Raw genomic sequence first — 25,111 nt, forward strand, 5'->3', positions numbered from 1 at the left:
TCCCAGAGCTGCATTGCAGCATTTGGTAAATTAATTAACCTTTTGCTGATCTTTTTTTTTTTTTTTTTTTTTTCCCCTACAGGGCACTGCCAACTAGTTTTAGTTTGAAATTTGTATTGAAAGCTGATAATTTAATGTTTGTCATTAAGAGTACTCTAAACATCATGTTCCTGTGATTCCATCTGGGGTATTTACTTTTGCATGAGCTGAACGAGCATTTTTGTATTTGGGTATTCATAATCAAAGCAAGTTAACCTGAAAACAGAGGTCTTATTTTCTTCTTCTTTTCCTGTTTTTCTGTATTTGTTTTGTAATCAGTGTAAGTTAGTTTTAGGTTCATATTTTAAAATCTGCTAAAAAAAAAAAAAAAAAAAAGGAAAAGTGGTCACAAGGATGATTCGTAAATTAGTATGACAGAAGCAAACAGGAAACAACTGAATTGGGGTGTACAGGTATTTTATGGTGGCCTGTTACGTGGGTGGAGTGCAAAAGTATTTTTAAATGTCACTTTGCTGTGGATAGTATCTTTTTAATTTCTGAGAAACACATATATCTGACATACCTTTCAAACAGTGCTGTATTGCTGTAGGCACTAATTGATGTTTTCACAGGAACTACAAGTACTTTAACAAATGGACTGAAAGGTTTTGTAATAAATTCTTTCAAATCGCACTGTTCTAAAAAGTGAAATATTGCTTTTTCTTATCTAGTAGATCTATGTAGAGTACTACTGCGTATCTAAGTATGTGGCAGACAACTAATAAAGTCTTACAAGAGATACCTGAGATAGCAAAGTGATATAATCCTCTTTTATATACTCAATTTTGGGCAAAAAAATAATTAGGTCACAAAAAGTCATTGACAGAGTTGGGACTTGACTACAGATCTTGGTACTTTTTCTTCTTTCTCCATGCCTATGTGTTGTTTCTACACATTCCGGTATCTCACATGGCATCCGTACAGGAAATTTTTCTCTAAGGTGAGAATTACATTAAAGGGGTGAGATCTAGCAAACTGAAAATTGTTCATAGTAGCAAGTAGAAAACAAATAGGAGAGGATCAGCATGGGTTTCACAGGGATCTTCCATGGGTTTAGTAGTAGGCAATGCTGTCAGAGAAAAAATCAAGGTGCTAGAGAACACCATGGAATTTTTAGAGGTGTAAAATTTCTAGAAATAAAACACAATTCTTATTTTGTAGCCTTTAGAAAACCAAACTGGGTTTTACATTGGCAATGGAATTATGTATTCAAATGTTTTGTTGTAGAGCTAGGCCTTGTGTAATGCATTTGCTGTCTTCCACAGAACAAGTTCTGAAGTTCCACAGTTCAGTGTGTTCCACAGTTCTGAAGATAAAATTGATGATTGGCTATGCAGGCTTGAGTTGACGGAAGTTTTTGGACTGTAATAGGAAGGCACTTAAGCTGGGCAGGTTAAACAGATCTGATTTGAAAAAGAAGAGGACAGAGAGGGTGTCAGCAAAGGTTACTCTTGGCCTGCAGGATAGCACCATGCTGATCACGAATGAGAATGAAATGAATCAGTTTCCTTTCAAATCCCAGGTAGCATTGAAAACAGGTAAAAGAACTTATTTGCAAACCTTGTAAGCTTCATAAAGTATTAGTGAGGGAAGCCAATGTTTTTGTACAGGTGCTTTTCTGGTAAAAAAAAAAATAGTCATAAAGTCTTTATGCCCTGTTGGAAAGTAATGTAGAACTTCTCAGCGTTTAGCATCATGTCTTTACTGTGAAAAAAAGAAGAAAAGTTTTCACCTTTTCTCCCAACATTAACACGCGATGGCCACCAGCCTGGAATAGGAAGAAAAGGGCCAAGAGAAGGCCACAGATTGCTTTTTACACTGAGAGCAACTGCAACTGTATTTAAAGTATAATCTTCATGCAATTCACATAGAGGAGAGGCAGCTTTTAGTAGCATCAATCTCATCACCACTTGGAGAAGTTACTATAGAAACTGTTACAGCAGAAACAATAAAAGGAAATAAAAACGGAAGGGGAGGGAAAGAAGATCTTTGAGAATTTGAAGTAAAAATAAAGCAAAATAGATGTCACTGGCTGAAGCTAATGAGGTAAAAATAAAAAGCCTTTGTCTTAATTAAAGTAATCATGGTTACTTGAATTAGAGAAGGAAAGACCTGTGAGGTCACTGTGCCATTTATTTGGGCTCAGAATAGGATTATGAGATATGCCATGGGATATTTTTAGCAGGTAGTCCAGTCTTGCTGTTAAAGTCCAAGAGTATTTAGTTGAGGTGAGAGATGACACTCCAAAGAGAGAGGACATTAAAAAGCAGTTTTCAGGTTGCTACATCACTTTTTCATGGTCTAAAAATGTAACTGAGAACTGTTTGAAGAATCTATTGCTTTGATCTGTTACTTAGTTCCTCTGTAAGACTAAACAAAGAATTTGATAGTCTTGTTTGTAGGACACTGAAACTTAAGGTATTTAAACAACTCAAGGTCACATTTTTTTTTTAAATGCTATTTTTGAATGAAGGATGGAGTGCTTTAAAAAGGAGACACTGGTTATGAAGAAGACGTGACATATTCGTACAACCATATCATCTGTCTATATCAAAAGAAAATAGAAACAATAGTAATCATAAAATGAAATCTGGTTGCCATTGGTGCCTCGTCTATATTGCAGTTCCCATTATCAATGCAATGAGAACCACAAGATAGATACAGCAATGTTAGGCAGTCCTCTTTAAATAAGAAAGGGTTTTGTACTTCATTAAAAAAAAATATCTAAATGGTACATTTATTTCAGATTCATAGAAATTCACAAAGTAAACAAATCTACTTTCTGTAATGTGTCAGAACTGTTTAATCCATCACAAGTCATTGTCTCCATTATTCAGAAAGATTGAAGAGCTATCTAAGAGCAGTGGAGTTAGAAATAATGACTTCTGTGTTTTCGACTCTGAAGATAGCTATTTCTGTAAAAGATGTTATGTTATTATAAAATACATTAGGGGATAGGACGTACTGATGGTGCAAAAATTTTGAAAAAAGCACCAATTCTTATTTCGAACCTCACCCAGACTGATAATAGCTGAAAGTCATTCCCATCCAACTAGAAAAAAAATAGGAAAAAAAGAAGATTATATTCCTTTAAGCATTCCTTGATGTCACAATGAACATCACCAAAGTAACTGCAAACTGGGTATTTGCCAGCACTTCCAGTAACAGCCTTGCGTTCTGGAGGTAACACATTAAAGCAGTTCTCAAGAAAAGGTTCCTCAGTGCTTTTCCTCCTTCCTTATCCCAGCTGAATTCTTCCAAGTGACTAGCTAATAATGTTAACTTATAAACATCTCACTGGGGTCCTGACTTCCTTCCCATTCCTAAATATTGTGCTGATTTGTCAGGGTCAGGAAATTTTGTGGAGTTACAAGGATCAATCATTATACAAATGCTGTTACACAACTGGCTCCTTAGTGAGCTGTTCTGTTGCCAGATCCATTTCCTAGTACAAAAGAAGGAGCTGTCAATTGCGTGTACTCACCGAAATTGTTATAATTCCAGATACTGCCCTTGCTCTGTAACCACAAAGAACCCGTCACATTCCAATGTTTATCTTTTTTTTTTTTTTTTTTTTTTTTTTTTTACTGAAGTGCATTCAGTTAATATATAACCGATGCTGCTAAGGAAAAAATGTTGTCACTTTTTTTTCCATAGTATTTACATATTTGGAAGCATTTTGTGTGTAAGTCATCTTATTTACTCTCTAAGCGTTCACTTTGCTGATGGTGAGGATATTTCACATAGTGATGGCAGACTTAATTATTTTGAAAACAGCTGTGATTATCAACACACCCAAAGTGCCCTAAGTGTCTCAGCTAAAATTCCACAAACAGCTTTTCATTTTACACTTGAAATTTTGAAATGTTGCTTTCAAAATAGCATTTTCCTGCAAAGAACCTGTTTTTCTCCGGGAAGGATGTTTGCTCTCATCTATTAACAGAATCAAACTTGTATGACTGTGCTCTGTTAACCTAAAGTTCCACGCTAATAGCATTGTTATGTTATTTGTCATCCTTACTCTCATTCTTGTAAGGCTACATCATTACGCACCAAAGCAGGATAGCTGTGGTATTTTGTAATTGTGTGTATTTCGAGCCAAATTGACCCTTTCATTTTTTATTTTTTATTTTTTTTTTCTAGTAGAATGTAGGCTAAAGGCCTTCAGCATAAAAGAGTCGAGGAAAGATTCATTAAGCAAAGTAGCCTGAAATCTGCTGCTGCAAAGATCTGTGCTAAGCCATTATGGTCCCCAGAAAGCTCGTGGCTGAACCTGTTCCGGTTAGTCCACAGGTACAGTGACCAGTATGATTCCGATAAGGCTTCCTATACTGGAATTTCTGTGTTGAAAAAATGGAGGTAGCTGTTCTCCCTTGAAGCTAGATGGAAGATTTTTCACCCAGCGTACAGGCTGCCTGGACCAGCTTTCCCGTAGGAGAAGCCATGTCAGAAAATCCACCAGCCAAAATCTTTTTGACACAGAGTTTGATAGATGTATCAAGAACATTATTATATAGCGTGGTATCTGTGTTACCAACAAGTTGCATTGTAAATTTATGTGGGTCTCATCCACATTAACACCTCATAAAAACTGCAGAGGTGTGAGTTCAGGGAACTTCTCAGGCTGAGGCCCTTCCTTCAAATCCACAAGTGCTTCTTCCCAGCATCAAGAGCTGGGCAAGCAGAGGTCTGGGCTAGCAGAGAGGATGTTGAAATTCAGTGAACTGAAAAAAGAAGCAAAACGATGATGAATATGTACTATCCAGAGATAATTCCGGAGCCTGGAATATGTATTTCCTGTTTTCATGACTGACTTCATCAGAAATACTTGAATGCAGAGGCAGTTTCTGGCCGAAGTTGGATGATAAGCAAGGAGTGAGTCAGGGGATTTCAGGAAGAGTTGTGACTGTTCAGGGTTCTCTGGAGATTTAGTTTTAGCCCATCTTTCCTGTACCCTTCTTGTTTTTCTGGTGAAATCATTTAAAACTTTTCACATGTCCACTAATGGTTTATTCTGATGTACCTGCTATGGCAGTCAGGAAGGGTTGTGCTTGGCTGTGTGAAGTATGAGCTGTTAGGAAGTCTCAGACGTTTGGGTGCCACATGTTGGCACTCAGCAGTCAGTGGGCACACTGGCCATCCTTTCTTAGTTCCTTCATTCCCCATCTGGAATTGTTAAATAGCCTCTCAGCTCACAAAGATGCTGTGAAACAATTTATTTTTTTTTACTGTTTTACATAGCTGTCATCTTATGGGGATTAGAGTCATCACATGAAAAAACTAATGAAGAGCTGAATATACATTCATTAAGAGCAAGGCTTCAATATTGTGTACGGGGGTAAAACCTGTCCAGTGAGATGGAAAACTGAATTAAGTTTGGTGCATTCTGGCCAGCCTAGGAACTGAATTGGAAGGAATACTTTGTTGTCCAGTATTTGAAGGCTGTCTCCTCAAGCAAGTCTAGATTGAATTAAGGTTGTGCAGGCAATGAGAGCCTGTGGAAGTAGAAAGCTCGGCAGTAAAATATCCAGATCAGCCGTTGTTTATGGGTGTGAAACAAATTACAGGTGCAATAAACTGCAGCAGATTCAAGCAGCCAGAAGGTTAATAAGATAACCACTGTAAGATCATCCAGGCATTAAACAGTATGTAACATCCAGAGTAAATGTTGACTTCTGTGAAAACAAATGTCTGGATTTTACCCATTGTCTCACAAAGGGTGGGCAAACAGCGTCTGTAGAACAGGGGAACTGTATACGGGAAATTGTCTGTAAATGTTGCCATCTGAATACTTCGAAATATTTGTATGGTCAGCATGCATTTCAAACATGAATTTGTTTTTCCTTCTATTCTCTGCAGTACTTGAAGGGAGGGAAGGGAACACGGATAAATCTGCCTTTTTTTTTTTTTCTGAGCATTTTTCCTTCAGAAACCCTACAGCAGCACTGGAGTATTTTTTTTGCCGAGCCATCCCTTCCACATTTCCTGTGCTGTTTAAAAAGCTATAAAATAAGATGCTAAAAACATTACTTCAGAGTTAATAAGTCTGTCTCAATCAACCCTGTCGTTGTTGACAAAAGCTTGACAAACTGGGTAACCTGTTCCAGATCCCCGTATGATTGGTCTGTAAGAAAATGAACAGTTAAACCTTCCTGATTCCTTGCACAGGTTTCTAGCTATTAATGAATCAGGATTTTGACTTTAAGATAACTCTGTTTTGAATATACGTATGCACTGAATTCTAAGACGAGCAAATTTGTCTTCGTTCTCTCGATAGTTTCTTCTGTTTCAAAAAGAGAGCAACTTCAACTATTTATAAACTGTAATTAAGTTTCTTTACAACATGACTCATTCTCAACAAGCAAATCCTTGTTCTTTTGCTTTCTTATGAACTGTGTGGGAAAATTAGGGTTCAATCACTGAAGAATTTACTCAATGCTTAATTACCCAAAACAGCCCTCATGTAGAGCTTTCATAAAGATGTGATTTTCCCAACACTATGGATCTCTAAAACTTGACTCTTAAAACATGGTCTGTAAATTGTAACAAAGGAGAAAGTAAGTGTTTTGCTATAGTATTGGCTTCTTTCCTCAGCCTGCTTCTTTGAGCTCCTCTTATATTAATAACGTGATGCTTAGGAAAGCCAAAGTAAGAAATCATAATGATTAAATTACTTTGAGCATGAAACTGAATTAGAAAGCTTTACTTTCCTGAATGAGATAATTGTTTACATTTTCCAAAGGAAATGTTTCTATTTCTGTGAGAGAAGGGGTAAATGGGACTTCCTCTGACATAATTTTCATTTTAAAACTGAGTTTGACAGCAAGATTTTTACCTTCATAACCAAATATTACTGCTTAACTGCATGACTTGTGTAAGCTTGCTAGCTGAAGTGACTCACTTACGTAGATGAAGTTATTTTTAGAGAGATAATTTGCACTGTTTAGAAGAGAGGAAAAAAAGAGAGAGTCCTACTAAGAGCTAGATCCCTCATTACAGTTTACAAAGCTCGTGAACCCAGCATCCAAGCAAAAGATGACTAAGCAAAGGGACTATTGGTACTTTCAGGAATTTACAGACATGAGTCATCTGCTTATTTTCTGCAGACATATCACCAGGGTACTTTGTGAGTCAGCTGTTATTTGGAAATAGTACTTGTATTCATGTTGAATACGTTTTTGTAGTTCTTAAGGTCTTAAGTAACTACCATGCCAAACCAAAGCGTGCTTTTATAGTTTTCGTAGCTCAGGTGTGGATGTACAGAAGTGGTGTGTCGTTTTCAACTGTGCTGTGTTTTTCATGATAAAGTCTGAATGTTGCCTGGGATGTAATTATGGTAATGCTTACCTGTGCCACCGTACGTATCCCATGAAGACAGATCTTAGTTTGTATTAATGCACAGATGTGGAGTCTGATTGCATATGCAGCCAGATAAAAAGAAACTTTATCAGTCTGTGCCACCTCATAAAAATGTAATTGTGACTATGTGTAGAATTTGACCTCTCATCTTCAATGCACCTTGCTAATGTTGATTATTAATGTTATTTGCTAATTTTTCATATATAAGTAAACCAACACCAAATCCAAGCATTTTGTACTCTTGCAATGTCAAATGCACTTCCATCCACTGTGCTAGAAGTAAGTTCTTGCCTTTATTTCCTACTTCTGAAATAATAGCTGGCTACCTTGAGATACGTATAATGCTTTACAGCTCAAGGCTATTTCCTGTTTACTCGTCTTTTAGGTGTGGTTGTGTTCCAAAATTAGGGACAGGTTTTTTTGCTTGGTCTGAACCCAGCTCACACCTTGTATTAAAGAAACACTTGAGTTAGAAAAACAGGAGTTTGGCAATTTTAGGTGAGCTGCAGTTGTAGAAATCAAAGGCAGATCAAATTATTCAAAACTCTCCTTGCAGTTCAGAATAATACTGCTGTTGGCCAGATGTGGGATGCACAGTTTTAATTCTAATGTGATTATATGATTTAACAGCTTATAATGTAGTTGAGTTCTGAAAATTCCTATACAGCTTTTGGTTGATAAAAGAATAAAATGTTTTCTTCTGCGTTTTGGTGATACTGTTGTTGGAAAACTATTTGTAAAAATGAAAGGCTTGTCATAACAAATGGAAGCAAAGAAACTAATGGTATCAGTGTCTTGATTATCCATTTAAACAGTGTTTCTAATGCTAGATGCTTTCTCTTAAGTGCAAACCTTACATTTTAATTAACAGGGACAAAAATGCTGCTACTTGTCCCCCTTCATGTAGACAGAGACTTTCAGAGGAAAGACAATGAATTCAGAAATTCTCAAAAAAAAAAAAAAAAAGGCTTAAATTATTACTCGAGTGTGTTACTAAATATTGTTAATCCTTTATTCCTTTTACACAGGAATAAACCACCAATATACAGAGTAGTTTGCCTTTAAGGAGCTGGTGCTTAAGAAAGAGAAGAGGCACTGGAGGTACAGAGTTTAAGCACTCCGAGCTAAAGCAGCATATTTATCATGTGGAAACAGAGAGCCTTGCTTCATATTTATTTCTTTCTGCAGTGAAGTCCTTGAGACTCTGAGGCATGCACATCCCATCTGTGAGGGGAGGAGACAGCTTGCCTTCTGGTAGATGGCCTCGATATGCCAATGTTTTTCAGTGATACAACTTAATAATCATGTTATAAAGAGGAATTTGACAAAGCAATCGTGGAGTCTAACCTTTGTTACATCAGTGATCTGCCCTCAAATTAGCAGAGCTCTGCCCATGTCATTACCATTTAAATGTCTGCTGGAAGCTGCTGTGTGAGCTGAATCACCAGGACTTGGGGAGTTATCACGTGTAGCTCAGACACCAGGTCACGAACTGAGCAAATGCTGCGATCTTAAGTGATTTGTTTTATTTTGAGACTACAGCTGGGATATCACATTCACTTTCGTGTACTTCATTACTACGAACGTATTTACTTGTCGAGCTTGGACGGAAATCTAGAGGAAAGGGAGTTCTGGTTTTGCTGATGCACATCCAAATATGCAGACATGATTAGAAAAATAATAGAAAAATAAAGAACCTAGTAAGATGATAGCATGGAATTAAAAAAAAAAAAAAATCTTTCTTGCACTGATATCTCAATCCATGAGCAGCAATTTCAAAAGAAGTGTTGGGGTCTCTGTTCCATGACGTATTTAGGAGGAGAAAATGTAATGAATTACCAAATGCATTGGAGAGGAGATCTTGTTGTGGATGTGGATGGGTTCAGTCCTGTAATGTTCCTTTCTCTTTCTTAAAATCTGTTGTTTATAGTGATTTTTGACACCCTTTTTTGTTCCTACTTGGGTTGTTACAACCTACTTATTAACTCAGGGTTCTTCCCTTCTCTTTAAGCAGGACTGTGAAGTGGCAAATAGAGAAAACTGAGTAACCAGGCTTATTTGCATGAATTATAACATTATGAATTTATTTAACTCATCTCTATGCCAAATAGGAAAAACAACTGAAGATTTACAGGGAATTACTGTTCCATTGGAATATTCTTTCATCCTGTTGACTTCAAGTATTGCAGTGGGGAGGATAAGAGTACAGTCAGAGGTGCTTTGCAAAGCAAGTCTATGTACCTTTAAAAATGCACATTCTTCTCTTAATTTTGGTGTTAAATTAGACCTCTAATATAAATTATTTCAGTCTCTTGATAACTCACTTTAATTACAGGTTTCTGAAACCTCCTGAAATTAAAAGTAGACCAAGAAAATCTTAAGTACATATCTAGCAATGCAGAAGTTAAGCTAAAGAAACATTTCTGACCATATTATTAACTGTTGCAGACTATTTTATTGTTCTGCCAGAGCTAGCTGATCATGAGACAGTGAAGCAAAGGGAACTAAGAGGTTCTGATTTTTATTTTTAGTGAGGTATTTTTGGTATTAATGACTTTGCAGTGTGTTCTTGGTTTTGTGGGGGTTTTTTGTCCAACAGATGACTGCTAATTGAGATTTATTCTAACTCATGTGACTGAACCTTCTTACATCCTTTATCAAATCACTTAACCACTTTAAAAATGAGAATTACGATGCTTTTGATGTCCATGAGGGCACTAAAATGAATTGGCTACAGCTGAGCTGATAAAGAGAAATTTGTTTATTGAATGGAAAGCATAATCAGAATTTATTTTCTGTATCTTTGAAAGGGAAAATTTCACTATAAAGTACTGCTTTTTTTTTTTTTCTGGAACAATATCATGGTGTAAGTGTTATGATTAACATAGAAATACAGTAGCTAAGCAATTTTTTAACAATATTTTACAAAATTGTATAGATTAAGCAATATGATGGATTCATTATTGTTAAGAAATGTAGAAGTATATGTTAGAAGTAATCATCAATTGCTCCTTTCCTATCGCCTTTGAATCAACAGAAAAGAATGATTTATTACCTGAAAAAAAGGGGGAAAAAATGGTATATTTTACTACTTTTTTTTTTCTTTATTTATTTCAGTTGACCTTCCCCTGTACTTTCCTCGAGACCAGCCAACCCTAACATTTCAGTCAGTCTACCACTTCACTAACAGTGGACAGCTGTACTCCCAGGCCCAGAAGAATTACCCTTACAGCCCACGCTGGGATGGCAATGAAATGGCCAAGAGAGCAAAGTAAGTCAGCCTGCTATTTGTTACACAGTATTCCGGTGCTAGAAGCTTCACAGATGTAACTGTACCTTTCCGATGTTCTGCAAGTTAAAACTGTTTGTGTTCTCATAGAGTCTTAGTATTCCCCTATATGCGTACAGACATACCGTATTAATCATGCCTGTAACACTAGAGCCAGAGGAGTGATCAAAACAAGAGCATTTCTGCAAGGCATGATACAGAGTAGTGACAGTCTCTGCTGCAAGGAGCTTCCAAACCAAATAGACGAGATAGCCCCCAGCAGGAGTAATCTGCATAATAGCAGTCAGTCAAAGTAATTCCTTGGTTTTGTGTGGGTGTATGGGGGACCCTGAAGGGAAACATGTGAGTTGGAGAAAACTAGGAAGAAAAACCTGAAAGATATGGAATAATGCTGTAATAAAAAGGCACAACAGTACAGAAGGAGGTAGAGCAAACCCCTAATCCAGCAGAGTAGGTAGTCCTACCAGAGCTTGAGAAAGTTATATGAAAGTCTGAAGAGCTCTCTCTTTTTTTTTTTTTTTTTTTTCCTTTCTTTCTTTCTAACTGCTCTCTATGTTGGCTAGAAACAGAGAATCTCTGACTGTTTCCTCTGCAGTTTTTCTGCAAGCCTTGATTTCAGCATGGGTAAATACCACTTCAGTCCTAGTATCCCCTTTAATTTAAGGTGACAGGACAGCCTTCCCAGAGTGATTGTGTTGCAAGGGTAAGCTAGCATGGGCAGTGGTGCTCCTTTTGTATAGTGTGCTATCCCTGTCTTCTAATGAAGCAGAACAGATTTCACCTGGAAGGAGCAGTAAGGGTAGTGGCCTTGCTTCTGTATTTAGCTTTTGCAAAATAAAAAATGTAAGAACAGCAACAAATCTAAGCGCACTGATTATCAGTCGTTCATCACATAAGGCCTCAAAGTGCATAAATAATAAGGCATATTGGAATTAACATTTTGAATGACAATCAGAACATTAAATCAAATTAGCAAAGATGCATAAATAAGAGTCAAATGAAAATAGTTGAAGCTGAGTAAATCAAATGAATGGCAAGGTCAGAGACTGATTCTAATTTGGAAGTGATGGAAGCAGACAGTAAATGATTGAAGCATTTGCAGATTTTATAATAAATAGTATGGAGAACATCAAGTGACATTTGATTTTGGATTTTGATGCATTGTAGTAGCTTTTTTTTTTTTCTGCTAGCATTTGGTTTTAATACTGTAGTGTTCAGGGGAGATATTTCCTGATCAAGTATGATTTGGTTTTGTGGACTTGTTTCTTTTTTTTTGTAGCAGAGCAGTATATGTATTTTGGTTTGTTGTTGTTGTTGATGAGTTTTTTTTGTCTTTAAATGAAACAATAACTAAAAGCATCACTGTGTGTTGTTTTTTTTATAACTGTATTGCAAAAAAATATTTGTGTAGTCAAAAAAATGCACTTATTTTGCAGCTGGAAGCTTACGAGTACCTATGTTCTGTCTGCTAAGTGCATTCATTTATGAGTGGGTGTATACAAATGGACTTCTGTGCCCTGCACTTGAAATTTAGAAGTATTATAACAGTACTTTTAAAAGCAGTAAATGTGTACACTTACTATCACATCTACGTTTTTTGAGGTTATTCACTCTATGTTTGAGCCTTTGCATCTAAGTTTTACACTGGATACGTAATATGAGAAAGATGATGAGAAGCGGGGGAAGAAAGCATGCTGCAGTGTCTGAAATAACTATCATTGAGCTGCAAAGAGACAGAGAGGCTGCTCTAGTTAAAAGCGCTTTGCTTGCAGGAACAGCTAGTGAATCCTGAGCAGGTACCAGAAATAAATCTACAGCAAGAAAACTATGATGTTATGATGCATGTTAGCATATTTTAAGGAGCATTTTTAACACAATTGAGTACTTATGTAAATATTGTTTAAAATATTTTCTAGGGCTTCTTAGAATAGGCTAGCATGTTTCAACACAACCAAATAATTTTTCATTCCATTTTATTTTTACCATAGCCACATTACAGACCAAGTATATGGGAATATATGTAGGCGTGTATAGGAAAGTGTTCTAATTAAACACGAGTTCCAACACCAACTCAATTCATCCCCAGTAAAAAAGAAAAGAAGGATATGTGACGCAGCCTCTAGAATCAATGTAATGTAACTCTGCTCAACTGAAGTAAATTTAGCCTTGGATACATCAGGGACGTCTTTCTCGTGTTTATAAACGCTGTCCATTACGTTCTGCATACATGTAGTCTTTTTCCCTCTTAGCCAAACGGTTTCCCAAGTGCTTGGCATCATTTGAGACTGAAAAAGATCTCTGTTTATTTTTCTGGCCCTACTGTTCTAGGTCCACAGGATATACCACTTGATGTTCTGGTATCTGACCAAATTCTCCACCCTTATTCTCAGACACTTGAGGGATCGGTTTACCCTGTATTCCTCACCACAGCCTAAGACACTGTCAAGGATTAATTTTAGGTGCTCTTGTCTCGAGTTCATTAGCTGTCCAGTCATGTACCGAAGCATGCGTACCACACCACTTTGCAGGATGCAGGAGCACCACCAATCTCTCAGAGATTTCCTCATCCTCAGTTGGCAGCCCCTGCCTCTTTTCAGCAACTGCATGCAGCCTGCTTGTCCATGGGCAGAGCTGTCATAAGTTCGTGCCAAAGGGACTTTGATTCTGTGGCCAGCCTTCTCACAGTTTTTTTCAAACAGGTGAGCCCATGCAATTCCTTCAACTCGAGGGCTGAACTCGAAATTCTTGGTATCCTTGCTTATCTCTCTGGCCCCTGAGCAGATGTAGGCATCTCTTTTGAAGTTAGGACTTAACCCTTTGTTGTAGCCTTGAGACAATCAGTAGTAATTACAAGTAGGAGTAAAATTACTCCCCTAAAATATATACATATAGATGTAGATTGTATGCATTCACACTTAGACACACATCACCTAAATCTGAAAGGCAAATGCTCAGAGTATCAGTTTAGCAGAATCTTTTTCATTCACACAGAAAAACTGCTTGTTTTCTTTTCTGAAATAATTGGACCAATTTGTGCTTGTCTGATAAACTTCATGTATTCGGGTTTCTCTTTCTCTGTCTCCTAGTAAGCAGTTTTCAACATCACCTGTCTCCTTTGATGCCCACTGGCTTGGATTCCTCACTGAGAGATAGCATCTGGTGACTGAATTTTGCTATTGTCTTAGCCAAAGGATTGCCCTCTGGCTTGATTTAATCCTAAGGGACGAATCAAGAACTGTTTAAATAATGTGGTTCCAGATGCCTCCAGATTTCTCATTTCTCAAGACAAAAATTTAACCTGTTCCTCCAGCTAGAAACAGCAATACCAAAAATATTAAAATTCTCCTACAAGCTGACAAGAGACAGTTTCCTCTCAGTTCCCATCCCAGGCTCTGCCTCTCGTAGGTCATTTATTTATCTGGCTGTGGCCTCCTTTGGAAGCAGTTTCTCCCAAAGATTTTGTCCTGAAGTACAATGGCAAGCCTAAGAAAATACAGTGAATTATAGAAAGTTAGCAGCCTTGTTTGTGGTGTACGTGTGAAGTAAACCATCTCTGTGCGGTTTCCATGGGAAAGCTCTCTTGTTTTTTGCTTAAATAGGCATTCAGGCGTACATAAATGGAGTCTTTAAAGAGCATGCAGACTCTAAGCCTGGGATTTTATGAAGGGATACTGTAAATAAAGCTCGTTTGTTTATACAAATTAAGTTCAGTCCGTAGATGCACTCTGGCCCAATTCCTGTCCGATCCAGTGCTGCTCTGGAGACTTAGGTTACACTTCTGGGAGAGCAAGTTAGGACTCAGTTTACTGTTTTATCCTACATAAATCTACCTACTCATCATTAAACATAGCAGGAGGCAGAAAGCTGGTATCACAATAAAAAGTCATCCCAAGGGTTCGTATTCTTTTTTCCAGCTTGGCCGCTAAAACTACTTGCTGAATGACTGTTGTCACTGGCCATTCACTGATGTTTGCTGATTGTGGTGTTAATTTTACATCTCACTCAGTGCTCTGGCAGGGTAAAAGCTTAAAAGGGCTCAAGTGCTCTCAACTGTATATTGGCTTTTGCTGTGCCATAAGGTCAAGTGCAGCTTAAGATTATATGCAGGAGCATCTTGTGCAAGCTTCGTATGCATCCCCAGCACTGCTGGAGCTATGGTTTGTGCTCAGCACAACCGTGCTATGATCTGAACGTGTCAGGCTGGTGCACTGGGCCGTAGCATTTTCAGCCTCACCAGTACGCTTTCCTTGAATATCGTGAAGTGAGAACATGTGCATCACGTGAAGGTGCTAGTGGTTGTTGGGCTGAAATGGTTGCTTTAAGCGTTAAACTTGCCTTGTATGGAGGCAGAAATATATCTCGTGGTCAAACAAAAGGATATTTAAAAAAAAAAAAAGGGGGGACAGTTTGGGGGCCTTGGGACCCATCGTCATATGGCTGTTTAGACAATCTCAGATTGTAATATTTCAAGGGCTTGCTGTTGCATTCATTATATTTCGAGTGCCCTAATGATTTTTTTTGTATTGACAGTAACCCAGTTTTCAATTCATCCATTTTCTATTAGCTGAAAGTTCTTACGCATTTTAGGTAGAATATCTTTTGATACATTTTGCATTCTGTTAAAGTAACAGGTTTCTCTCTTTCCTTGAAATTTTTGTTTTCCACCTATGATGCCTTGGATCTCACTCTAAAGTTTACGTGTAAACACTGCAGCGTTTTTGTAATCTCTGCTTGATAGGTGTAATTAAGGTAATAAATCATTTGTTGTTATTTGTTTGGCATTTCAGTATATTCCCTCATTATTTGTAAAAGTAACACATTTTATTTGCATGTATTACATGATTGTTTCATACACAGTAGGGATCTTGAAAGAGTAGATTTCTAAAAATTGACTTGTTTGCATTCATGTATATGCTCCTCAGAAAGCTTTTTCCTTAGCTCTGTTCTGCTTTACCTTCAACTTAGAAAAAAAAAAAAAAAAAAAACAGGAAAAAAAAATAAGGAAGTAGGGGAAAGAAGCACAAAACATTGGGACCTATCCTTTGCTCTGTGTGTGTGTGTGTGTTTAGTGTCTGAATGTTTGAAAGGTTCAGAGGGTTCTTTACAGAGAAGACCAGTGGGGTACAAATGAATGGAGCAGGTACTGAGCTGGGTCACTTGTTTAACTCTTTGGTTTTCGATAGAGTCTTGCGTCGGAAACAGTACAAAAGTGATTTCCTCGCCTGAAATCTAATAGGGCAGAGATTTTGTTGCCTCAGGTGGACTCTTTCTCAGAATGCAAAAGGGCCAATATGCTATGACAGCCACAGCGAGAAGAGATGTGGTGACCCAGCCATGTGAAGTTTACAAAGAAGTTAATTTGATTTTATAGACCATTAAATCAAAACTCTTATTTTCTGTGGCAGTGTCAGCTCATCAGAATTATAAATGAAAAGCATAAAGGCAAATGCAGAAAACTGTTGTGTTAAAATATTTAATGGTTGCAGTTGTCCTTGTGACATGTTCCCAGTTGATTTACCAGCAAACCTCGATAATAACATGATTTTGATTGCAAGATATAAAGGCAAAATTAGTAGAGTTTTTAATTAGATTTTCTTCCAGGATATTGTTTTATTTTTACATTGTTCTTCTGCATACACTACACTGTATAGTGCATGTACATGATAGTCACACTTATTGAGTCATATTTTTCATGTACTTTTCTTTAAATGTCTCCTTGGATAATTAAGTCTGACTCTTAAGATATGGTATGTTAGTTTCTGACAGGTGCCTGCCAGGGATCTTCAGTGCTGTCATGCATTATGTGGATTTCCGCCAAGACAGAAGGGCCTGGGTATTTGTTTCTGGTCACTTCTCATTAAAGCCTTGGCTGTGGGAGAAGACAAATAACTATTTGAAGTTGAAAAGTATAAGTACTACAGGGAATGCATAGAAAGTAAATCTGTTAGGCAACTCATTTTTCTGTTTTCATATAGACATTATGTATATGTGCACGTGAACTGTACGTATGTGTGTTTTGATACAAACTAAGTAAGAAAAAAATAATCCTCTCCTATATTGACAAGAGAAGTGCACAGAATAGATCGGAGGAGTTTGCTTGACAGAAGTAGAAAATAACAGCATCTTGTTGGAAGACAACTGCTCTATAGGAATTAAAGGCCAGAATTTAATGTAGGTGGTTCTTAGATAACCAGGGTTGGGAGTTGTTCTACAACTATGATCAACTAACTGCTTTGGCTTCTTTAGAGAGCTCCTTTATACATTTAGAAAAGCTGCTAAATCTGTATCAGATCCTGGAATTATAGCTAGGACCTGATACAAAAAAAAAAAAAAAGTCCTCCCTTGCTTTAGAGAAATGGGTAGAAAGAAATACGTGTTTTTGAAAAGGAGCAGAGGTTTTATAGCCCAGATAAATACTGTTATTTGATCAATTACAAAGTAAACAACTAAGCAGAAATAGCAGGTGAGCCTTATTGTCTTGTCTTTTGAGTAATATTTGTAATTGCTCTGTTAAACACAAAGAACAGTCATACTGAGTCAAACTCAATATTTATTTAACCTAGTACCATGTTTCTATCAGCAGTCAGTGGAAGATGCCCGTGAAAGTGTGTGGAAAAGCATGTAGTGATATTTTTATTGCATATTCTACCATACTCTAGGATTTCTACATCCAGAGTTGTTTTTTTGTTTGTTTGTTTGTTTGTTTTAACAGCCCTGCCTAGTTTGTCTTCTGTTTGTCCAACAGCGTTTTGAGCCCAAGTGAGTTTTTATCGTCATAAAACTCTGTTGGAACAGGCAAGCAAGGTATTGTGTGAAGGACTAGCTTTGTCAGCTTCTTATGTTCCTGCCTCCTGGTAGGCCCAGTTGTTAACCCTTAGCTCTTATACCAAAAGAGGCAGCAAAAAATTAATCTCCACTGATCCCCTTCATACCGTTTATGTTTTATGAGCCTTTTCACATCTTTTGTGTCGTCATTTCTCCTACTCTGCTCACTTTTCCCCATATTTCTGATTGCCCTTGTTCTACATCCTTATAACTTTACTCTTTCTTGTATTCTTTCTGAGATAGAGGACTGCATGTGACTCATGGTACGTTCACCATACATTTATATGGTGATGTAGTGGTATTGGCTGGTTTACTATTTATCCCAGTTCTAATGTTTGCCTTGCTTTTCTGTGCACAGAGCATTACGCTAACATTTTAACACCAAGATCTCCTTATTATCTGTATTTGAGAGACTCTGGTTTTTGTGTATGTAAAACTAATGTTTTTTCCTCACATATCTGCCTGTAATGTTTGTAAGTATTCACTTTTTGCCTGGTATTTTATCGCCCAGTCTCCCATTATTGTGTGAACCATCTGCAGCTCCTCATAATTAGCTCTCATTTTTCCTTCCCTGATGGAATTGTTACCATTAGCAAACTTTGCCATCTTCGTTTGCTCAATTTTGCAGGTCATGCTAGGAATATGTTGAACAACACAGGTGAAAACACCCCTTTCTGGTGCAGTTCTCAGGTGACTTTACCCTGAGAGAACTCATCATTCATTCCTATCTTTTTTTTCCTTATCTTGGCCTGCTGTTTATCCATTCATGGATCTTTTCTCCTGCTGCGGTAATTCATTTTTTTAAAAAACATTGAAAAGCCTTCCCACATGCCTGTTGGAAAGCCAAGCAGTGTATATCACTTGTCCACGTGTTTTTCATACCTTAAGAAGATCAGAGATTTGTGAAGTATGAATTTGACTCCTATCCAATGTATCATATTAATTTAAGTCCACTAATTCTTGGCTTCTTATAATTTTATAGTTTCTTTAAAATATTTTCTACCAATTCATAAGGCAACTCCTTATCTCAGACCTTATTTTTAATTGACATCACACTTCTCTGGTACCAAGCTGTTTTAAGCAGGAGGTTTTAAGCTATTTGAGAGTTTAACTTTCTCACACTTGAATTTCTTTAGAACTGTTGGGTGTGAATATCATCTGAGTCTGCTGATTTCCGTGTGTATTTTGTTGATTTGTTCTTTACCTTTTTGGCTGACATTTCTGCATGAGTCAAATCTTTCAGTATGTCCCTTGTAAAGAAGGGTTCTGGTGTGGCAAACTCTTTAAGCACCTCTGTGGTGAACTTAGATGCAAAAATAGTTTCATTTATTCTTTGTGACTTCATTTCTTCTGAGCATTTTTTTTTCTTTTTTCTTTTTTCTTTTTTCTTTTTTTTTCCTGAATGGCTTTTGTAGTATTTGACTATTTTTTATTTGGAGGGGGCTCAGCTAATTTGTCCTTCAACTTCATTTTTGGTCAGCATTATTCTACTTTTATATACAAGTGTTAAGAGTTTTTTCCTGCCCGTTTTCCCAATTCGGAGAGATCTCTGAACTTTTGATAGTTTTCTCTGACTTCTAATAGTCAAGCATGTGTCTTATAAGCGAAGAACAGAAATAGCTTTTATTTTAAATATATTTTTTATAATCACAGCTGTTCAGCATCTCCCTTTCCTTCTGACTGGTTTGTCCTAATGAATATCCAGGGAGGATTCTTTTATGTTTTGGTATGTTGCCTTCGGCCCCTTTTGATAAGCGATCTGGCAAAGCAAAGTGCATAGCATGATGAAATCGCAACTTTCACCTGCAAGCAAACTTTGTTTTCAGGGATGCTAGTTGTCAGACTCCTTACAGATACATCTGTGGTGTAACCCTTCATTTCTGCTGCTGAATTAAAAGTGAGGGATCCTCTTACGGATCATTCAAGTTCTCTTGTTATTTCTGTGACCTCCTCGCTTCTTGAATCTTTCTATTTGTTGTCTTGCCTTCCAAGCCTCACTCCTGAGTGGGGGTTTTGCCCAGTCTTTTCTGCTCTCTGCTGCTACTAACACTTTCCCTGCTTTTCACCCTCCTTTTTCCATCTCGTTCTTCACCCTGCCTTTTATATTTAGAAGAGGTTCTTAGTTGCACAGTCTGGCATCAACACTAAATAATCTACTAAATAATTGTTCTGCAGCAGTGTTGCTCCGTGTGCATTTATGTAACCTATATAGGAGGAAATAGGAGGTGTCTTAAACAGTGTTTCAGTAAGAAGTTAACCTTTACCTGGAACGGAACAATAAGCCTATGGCTCTTCAGCAAATAGGAAAAATAGAGCAGGCTTATCACATAGTAGCTCATAGGACTGGAAATTTCACGTGAATTTGCACTGTGTTTAGAAAGACTCTACAAAGATTGAATTTTTCCATGATGTCCTTGGAATATTGTTCTCATGATCCACGAGCAAGGAAACGGGGTGACTGGGCTGTCTGTGACAGAAAGATTCCAGCGTCTCCCGTCTCCGCAGACACTTGGTACCCCAAGCACTGAGTAATCCCCGCAGGGAAAATGGAAGTTGAGAAAGCAGAAGCAAAGTTGCTATGATCTAAGACCACAAGCCTTCATCTGACTGAAGCAGGGCTATTTATATACATTGTGGAGAAGGTGAAGGAAGTGAAATGTTTATCTCTTGAACTGGCAAGCAGAAGGCATTGATAAAACTGGTTTAAAGCAGGGGTTCGTTTTGCTGTGTGTGGCTCGGGACTCTGTCTGTAGGATGATTCTGTGCAATACGTTTCTGTAAATTCCCAAATATATAGCTGTCAGAAACCAGTAAGAGAATAAACCCCAAAATCTTCATTTCCAGATGATTCAGAAAATTGCTAGTTTTGTTAATGAATTCAGTTGATTATGTCCAGTAGCCTTAATTTTCATCTGTAATTGCCAGTAGGGTTTCATGCCTTCAGGAACATGTACATTCTTGGAACTAAAGTTATCTTTTGCTAAATGGCAGCCCTACTTATGCTGTTTCTTTAAGCTAAACATTAATTGCCAGCCTACATAATGGTCTACAGTCCTGGCTCCACAGCAGTTCCCTAGAACTCCCTTCCTTTATATTTTGCCTTTAGTCAGGTTGTTATATTTATGGTGGTTTTGTTATTCGAACAGATTGTCAAGATTCATTTTGTTTTATGCTAAGTTAGGCAGCAGAGTCATCTTAATTTTTATAGCAGAGCTATGCTGAATTCTTGACTTTATTTACGAAGTCAATATAGTTTTTTGGAACAGAGACACAAATGGAATGTACAACCAAATTAATGTTTAATTTTTATTTCTGTTTGCTTCATATGGAGTAAACCCACCTGTTATTTCTGTAATCAGCAAACCATTGAAAAATATGTCTAAATATAACTATTTCCTGCACCTTTCTGTGCTACTTGAATTAAAAATGGCAGTAACCCCAAGAAATTCTAGCGGCGATAGGCATTGTTAGTAAAACACAGAAAAACAGCTTTCTGGAGTGAAGTTTAATGCTTGAACTTCAGATACGCATTTAGTTTCACTAGTTCTACTACTTCGATTTCCTGTTATGGTTTGGTCACACATTTTGTTTTGTTTGCCATTTTGCAGACAAATTTCTGTCATATAGTACTACGAACCAAGCTGTAGGCAACAGTATTTCTTTAAAAATCAGTGTTTTGACAGCTGCCCACTGCAGACCTCTAGCTCTGTTGGCTCTTAATTACTGCCCAGTCCTTCAAGCTACATGCACGGTCAGTGCCTTTGTGTAGACTGCCAGGTAGAAGTGGCCATAGATGTTTACTAAAGTCTATGTAGGTAAATCACAGGAAAAGGAAGTAGACTGGGAAAAAAAAAAAAAAAAAAAAAAAAGGCAGAAATATGGAAATATTGGAAGAGGAAGAGAGATTATTTGATGATTTTTTTGGCACCCAGGAAAGAATTGCTAGCAGCGTAATGGCACTGTGCTGAATCCTTTGTGCGTTTGTGAGTTTAGCCAGTCCCAGTAGCAGTAATTTGAGCTATTGTTTTGCTGTTGTATAAACACTTCAGATGTTTGCTTGGCATCGCCAGTTTTGGAGATGTATAAAATGGAGAACTGTAAACATTGTTTCACATAAAAGCAAAATATTTGCTATAGATAAAGCTGCCTAGTAAGGAAATTATAAACCACAACCCAAAGAGCACGGCATCGAGAAGCTTTGTTCAGAAATGTGAACCCAGGCCAAGTATCGTTATGTACATTTGGAGTGATAAAGAAATCCTGGAAGGTATCTTTATTGTTCTGCGGCTCTGCTTGGATAAATTTTTGTGATGTTCATATTCAAATGATGATTTAGGATTTCGGTTGCCTTTTGGATGTCTACTGCATGCCACAATAGGCCTGGCTTTGATTAGTTCCTGAGCCTTTGCCACTTGGAGAGTATCCATTGTGTGGGTCTGGCTGTTACAGCGTGATTCAAACTACGCAACCAAAAGGTATTGTGCTGGGAAGTATCTGCCGCTTAAATTGTTTTAGTATCTTAGATCTGCAGAGTCAGATCATTTGTTTGAACAACCATTTTCTTGTAATGATTGTGTCATAAAGTGTCTAGCATAGAATTAATCATCTGTTATCCCACTGTCATAAGAGAGCAAGGAGACTTGCGTTGTGCTGATCTGTTGTGAGTGCTGATGTATCTTTAGCCTTGTGAGGAATGCTGTGGAAGAACCCATGAATAAATAGACAACATAACATGCTTCACCCAATAAAAATGTGTTTTTAATGCATTACATAAAGTAAAAACAGCAGAGATGCTTAAACATCTCGGATCTGAGTTTTATAGGAGACAAAACTACGCCATGATATTGGTACGAGGCCTTTTAAAAGAATGGTCTTGCAGAAGATTTCAACACTGGTTTCCAGTCAGTGTTAAACGCAAGGCACAGAGATGCAGGAGGAGGAATATAACCACCTGTTGAGGATCTAATAAGCACTCAAATGAAATATGACCTAAATACAAACCCACTGGTGGAATTAAGGTAGCAATTTATTAATTTAAGTTCCTTTTGTTAATTAGTACTAAAGGTGTTGAATTAGGTAGCTCCTGACAAATGGAATTTTAAAGGAGAGCATTCTAAATAGATGAAAAAAAAATGTTAGCAACTCTGACTTTGTTCTATTATAAACAAACAGCAAATCCTAGTACTTGGTGAGCTGTAGTAAATGTCTTCTACACGGGAGATTAATTATTAGAGGTTCCATGAAACAAACCAGCTGGCTGTGCCTGTGTAGTCACGGGAGAAGAAATCCTGTTGTCTGGCACCCAGAAGGGATTGTTGTAGGTGTTCAGTATTTTCAAAACAAGTTTTCATTGTGTCAAAACAAGTTGCAACAGGAACATAAAAATACAAAGGCACGCTACATATGCATGTGTACTCTGTGCAAACACTTTGTACTTCAAAAAGTGAATAATCAGGTGACGACGATAAAGCCTGGAGAAGCTCTTTTATAATTCTAATATGGCTGTGCTGTAGAAATAATTTATATAACAAGATTTTATTGCAAAGTGTCAGCATAATAATACTAGTCTGGGAGGAATAGGTCAAAGACATTGGTGTGCCTCAGGCTGTCCCTTACTCTGACCTACGCCCTTCTTAGTTCCTGTTTTCACCCAATTCAGTTGGAAGAGGGTAGAACGATGCTGTTCTAACTAATTTATGGAGATCAGTTGTCTTTGGACTGGATTGTTCTTCTGTCAGGGTTCTGTGGCTTTGAAGAAACTTGCAGATGTCTTGCAGCAGTTCCTTTACGGTGCAGAAGGAAAGAAATACGAGATGCAAAATGATGCAAATCATGGAGTTGCAACTCCTCCAAAAGAAATGGGCAATAGCTGAGGTAAATGCCTGGGAGTCTCAACTGTATCTAATACAGCTGAGAGGGTTACAATTTAGTCCTCGCCTCAGTCCCAGGGCAAATAATTGCTTTTGCAGAATATTCTAACATAAATTCACTGTTAACCTTACCAAACAACTCAGACAGCAGAGGATTGCTGAGGAGAAGGGTGTCCTCACTACAGACCTGAAGAAGACCCGAAAGGGTTATGTACAACTACTCCAAGATCCGCCTGACTATGGAGTACCTGCCCCAATCAAATACAGAATCTTGAAGAGGTTAAGGAGAAGAATCCCACTTTTTTCCTGTATTTCTTGCTTAGACTAGGAGAAAGGTGATGTATTTATTAAATGTAATGGCTACTCTGATTTTTAAGTATACTAAGGTTGTACTGTAAGCAGAGCCTAATGCTTTCAGAATTAAACCATAGTCACAGGAGACACTAAAACATTGCACAAGAATGAATTAAAATATTGAAATAATGGATAGTATTTAAGAATAAAGTTTATTCTCAAAAATAATAATTGGACAACTCCCAAGTATAACAACTTGAGGCTCTCTTCTGATGAGAAGGAATGCAATGCATACACTTGATATGGTGAGAGAAAGTAATAGCAGCCCATGTGTCTTTGTGAAAAGACCAAGATTTTGGCTCAAGGGTTTTCACTTGCCAGTGAAGAATGTGCAAGGACGGAATACGCTGTGCTGGTAGTAGATGTTGCTTTACAACTGAGTCTGTACTTGATATGGACCATCAGGATTACTTCACCCTCCTCCTTTTCCTCAAATCATCCCTTGGTGGAAAAGGCACTTGAAACTCCCACATCCTGAGCCGAAATATATAAGACATATGAGAGCCAGTAGTGCTAGCATGGATGAATTTGAGACCAGCTTGCTTGGAAAATTTGGCACACTTAAAACGGGGAGTTTAAGGGGAGTCTATTTTGTGAATGACTTAGGAAGATGATTCATCGCCCCATGATGAACATCCTTCCTAGACCAAAAAAAAAAAAAAAAAGGCAGAAATCTCATTGGTATGGCATTTTGTGTGCTATTTTTCCCTCGCTGAGTTTGAATCTGTGTTTGAATCTACTCAGAATTTCCCACCTGAAGGTTTTAAGAGAAATAGAAACACACAGACAACTCTTCTATTGTTATATAACACCAGTCAAACAAAAACAGTAGCAGAAGGAAAGCAGTGCATTACCGTGGTACAACGCTTTCACAATAAAGGGATGTGAAGTGCTGTTTGATAGAAGATCACAACTGCATAACTTAAAAATCTTAGGGGAAGATTTTCTTCAGGAATCTGAAGGCAAAAAGTATTATCAAATGGTCAATGAACTAAAAAACTACCAACTAAATTTTAAAAATCCAGCACTAAGTTATGCTGGAAAAACATTACAATTAGAGGGAAATTTCACAAAAGCAATGTGAATTCTGAGTCAAGTATGTCTTAAGCGCTGCAAGCCCTTACCCTTAGATTTAGACACACACATGGGCTTCTGGAGACCTTGCACCACAGTCAGTGTTTTATATCACTAGAAACAAGTAAACAACAAGTGATCCAATTCTCCCCTCTTTTAGATACTTACCATTTACAATAGCAAGACTTTCTTTCTACTGGATAATAAGGTGAAGAAAAGATAAGTGCTTTACTCTCAGCAGATGTCCTTGAGCATAGCACCTGAAATTCAATGTACCGTATCAAGTGTATATAGTGGTTAA

General features: G+C 37.5%; 1 protein-coding gene across 3 annotated transcripts in view; it reads left to right on the plus strand.

Annotated features, from left to right (window-relative positions):
• The window catches only part of BABAM2 (BRISC and BRCA1 A complex member 2), a 166,858-nt gene that overhangs the window by 133,886 nt on the left and 7,861 nt on the right, over window positions 1-25,111 (plus strand). For all 3 annotated transcript variants that reach the window (XM_068676618.1, XM_068676616.1, XM_068676617.1), the window contains one exon: window positions 10,516-10,669. In XM_068676618.1, the coding sequence (XP_068532719.1) occupies window positions 10,516-10,669 (154 nt within the window). The remainder of the gene's footprint in view (window positions 1-10,515; window positions 10,670-25,111) is intronic.

This window comes from Anas acuta, chromosome 3, assembly GCF_963932015.1.
Source record: "Anas acuta chromosome 3, bAnaAcu1.1, whole genome shotgun sequence".
NCBI lineage: Eukaryota > Metazoa > Chordata > Aves > Anseriformes > Anatidae > Anas > Anas acuta.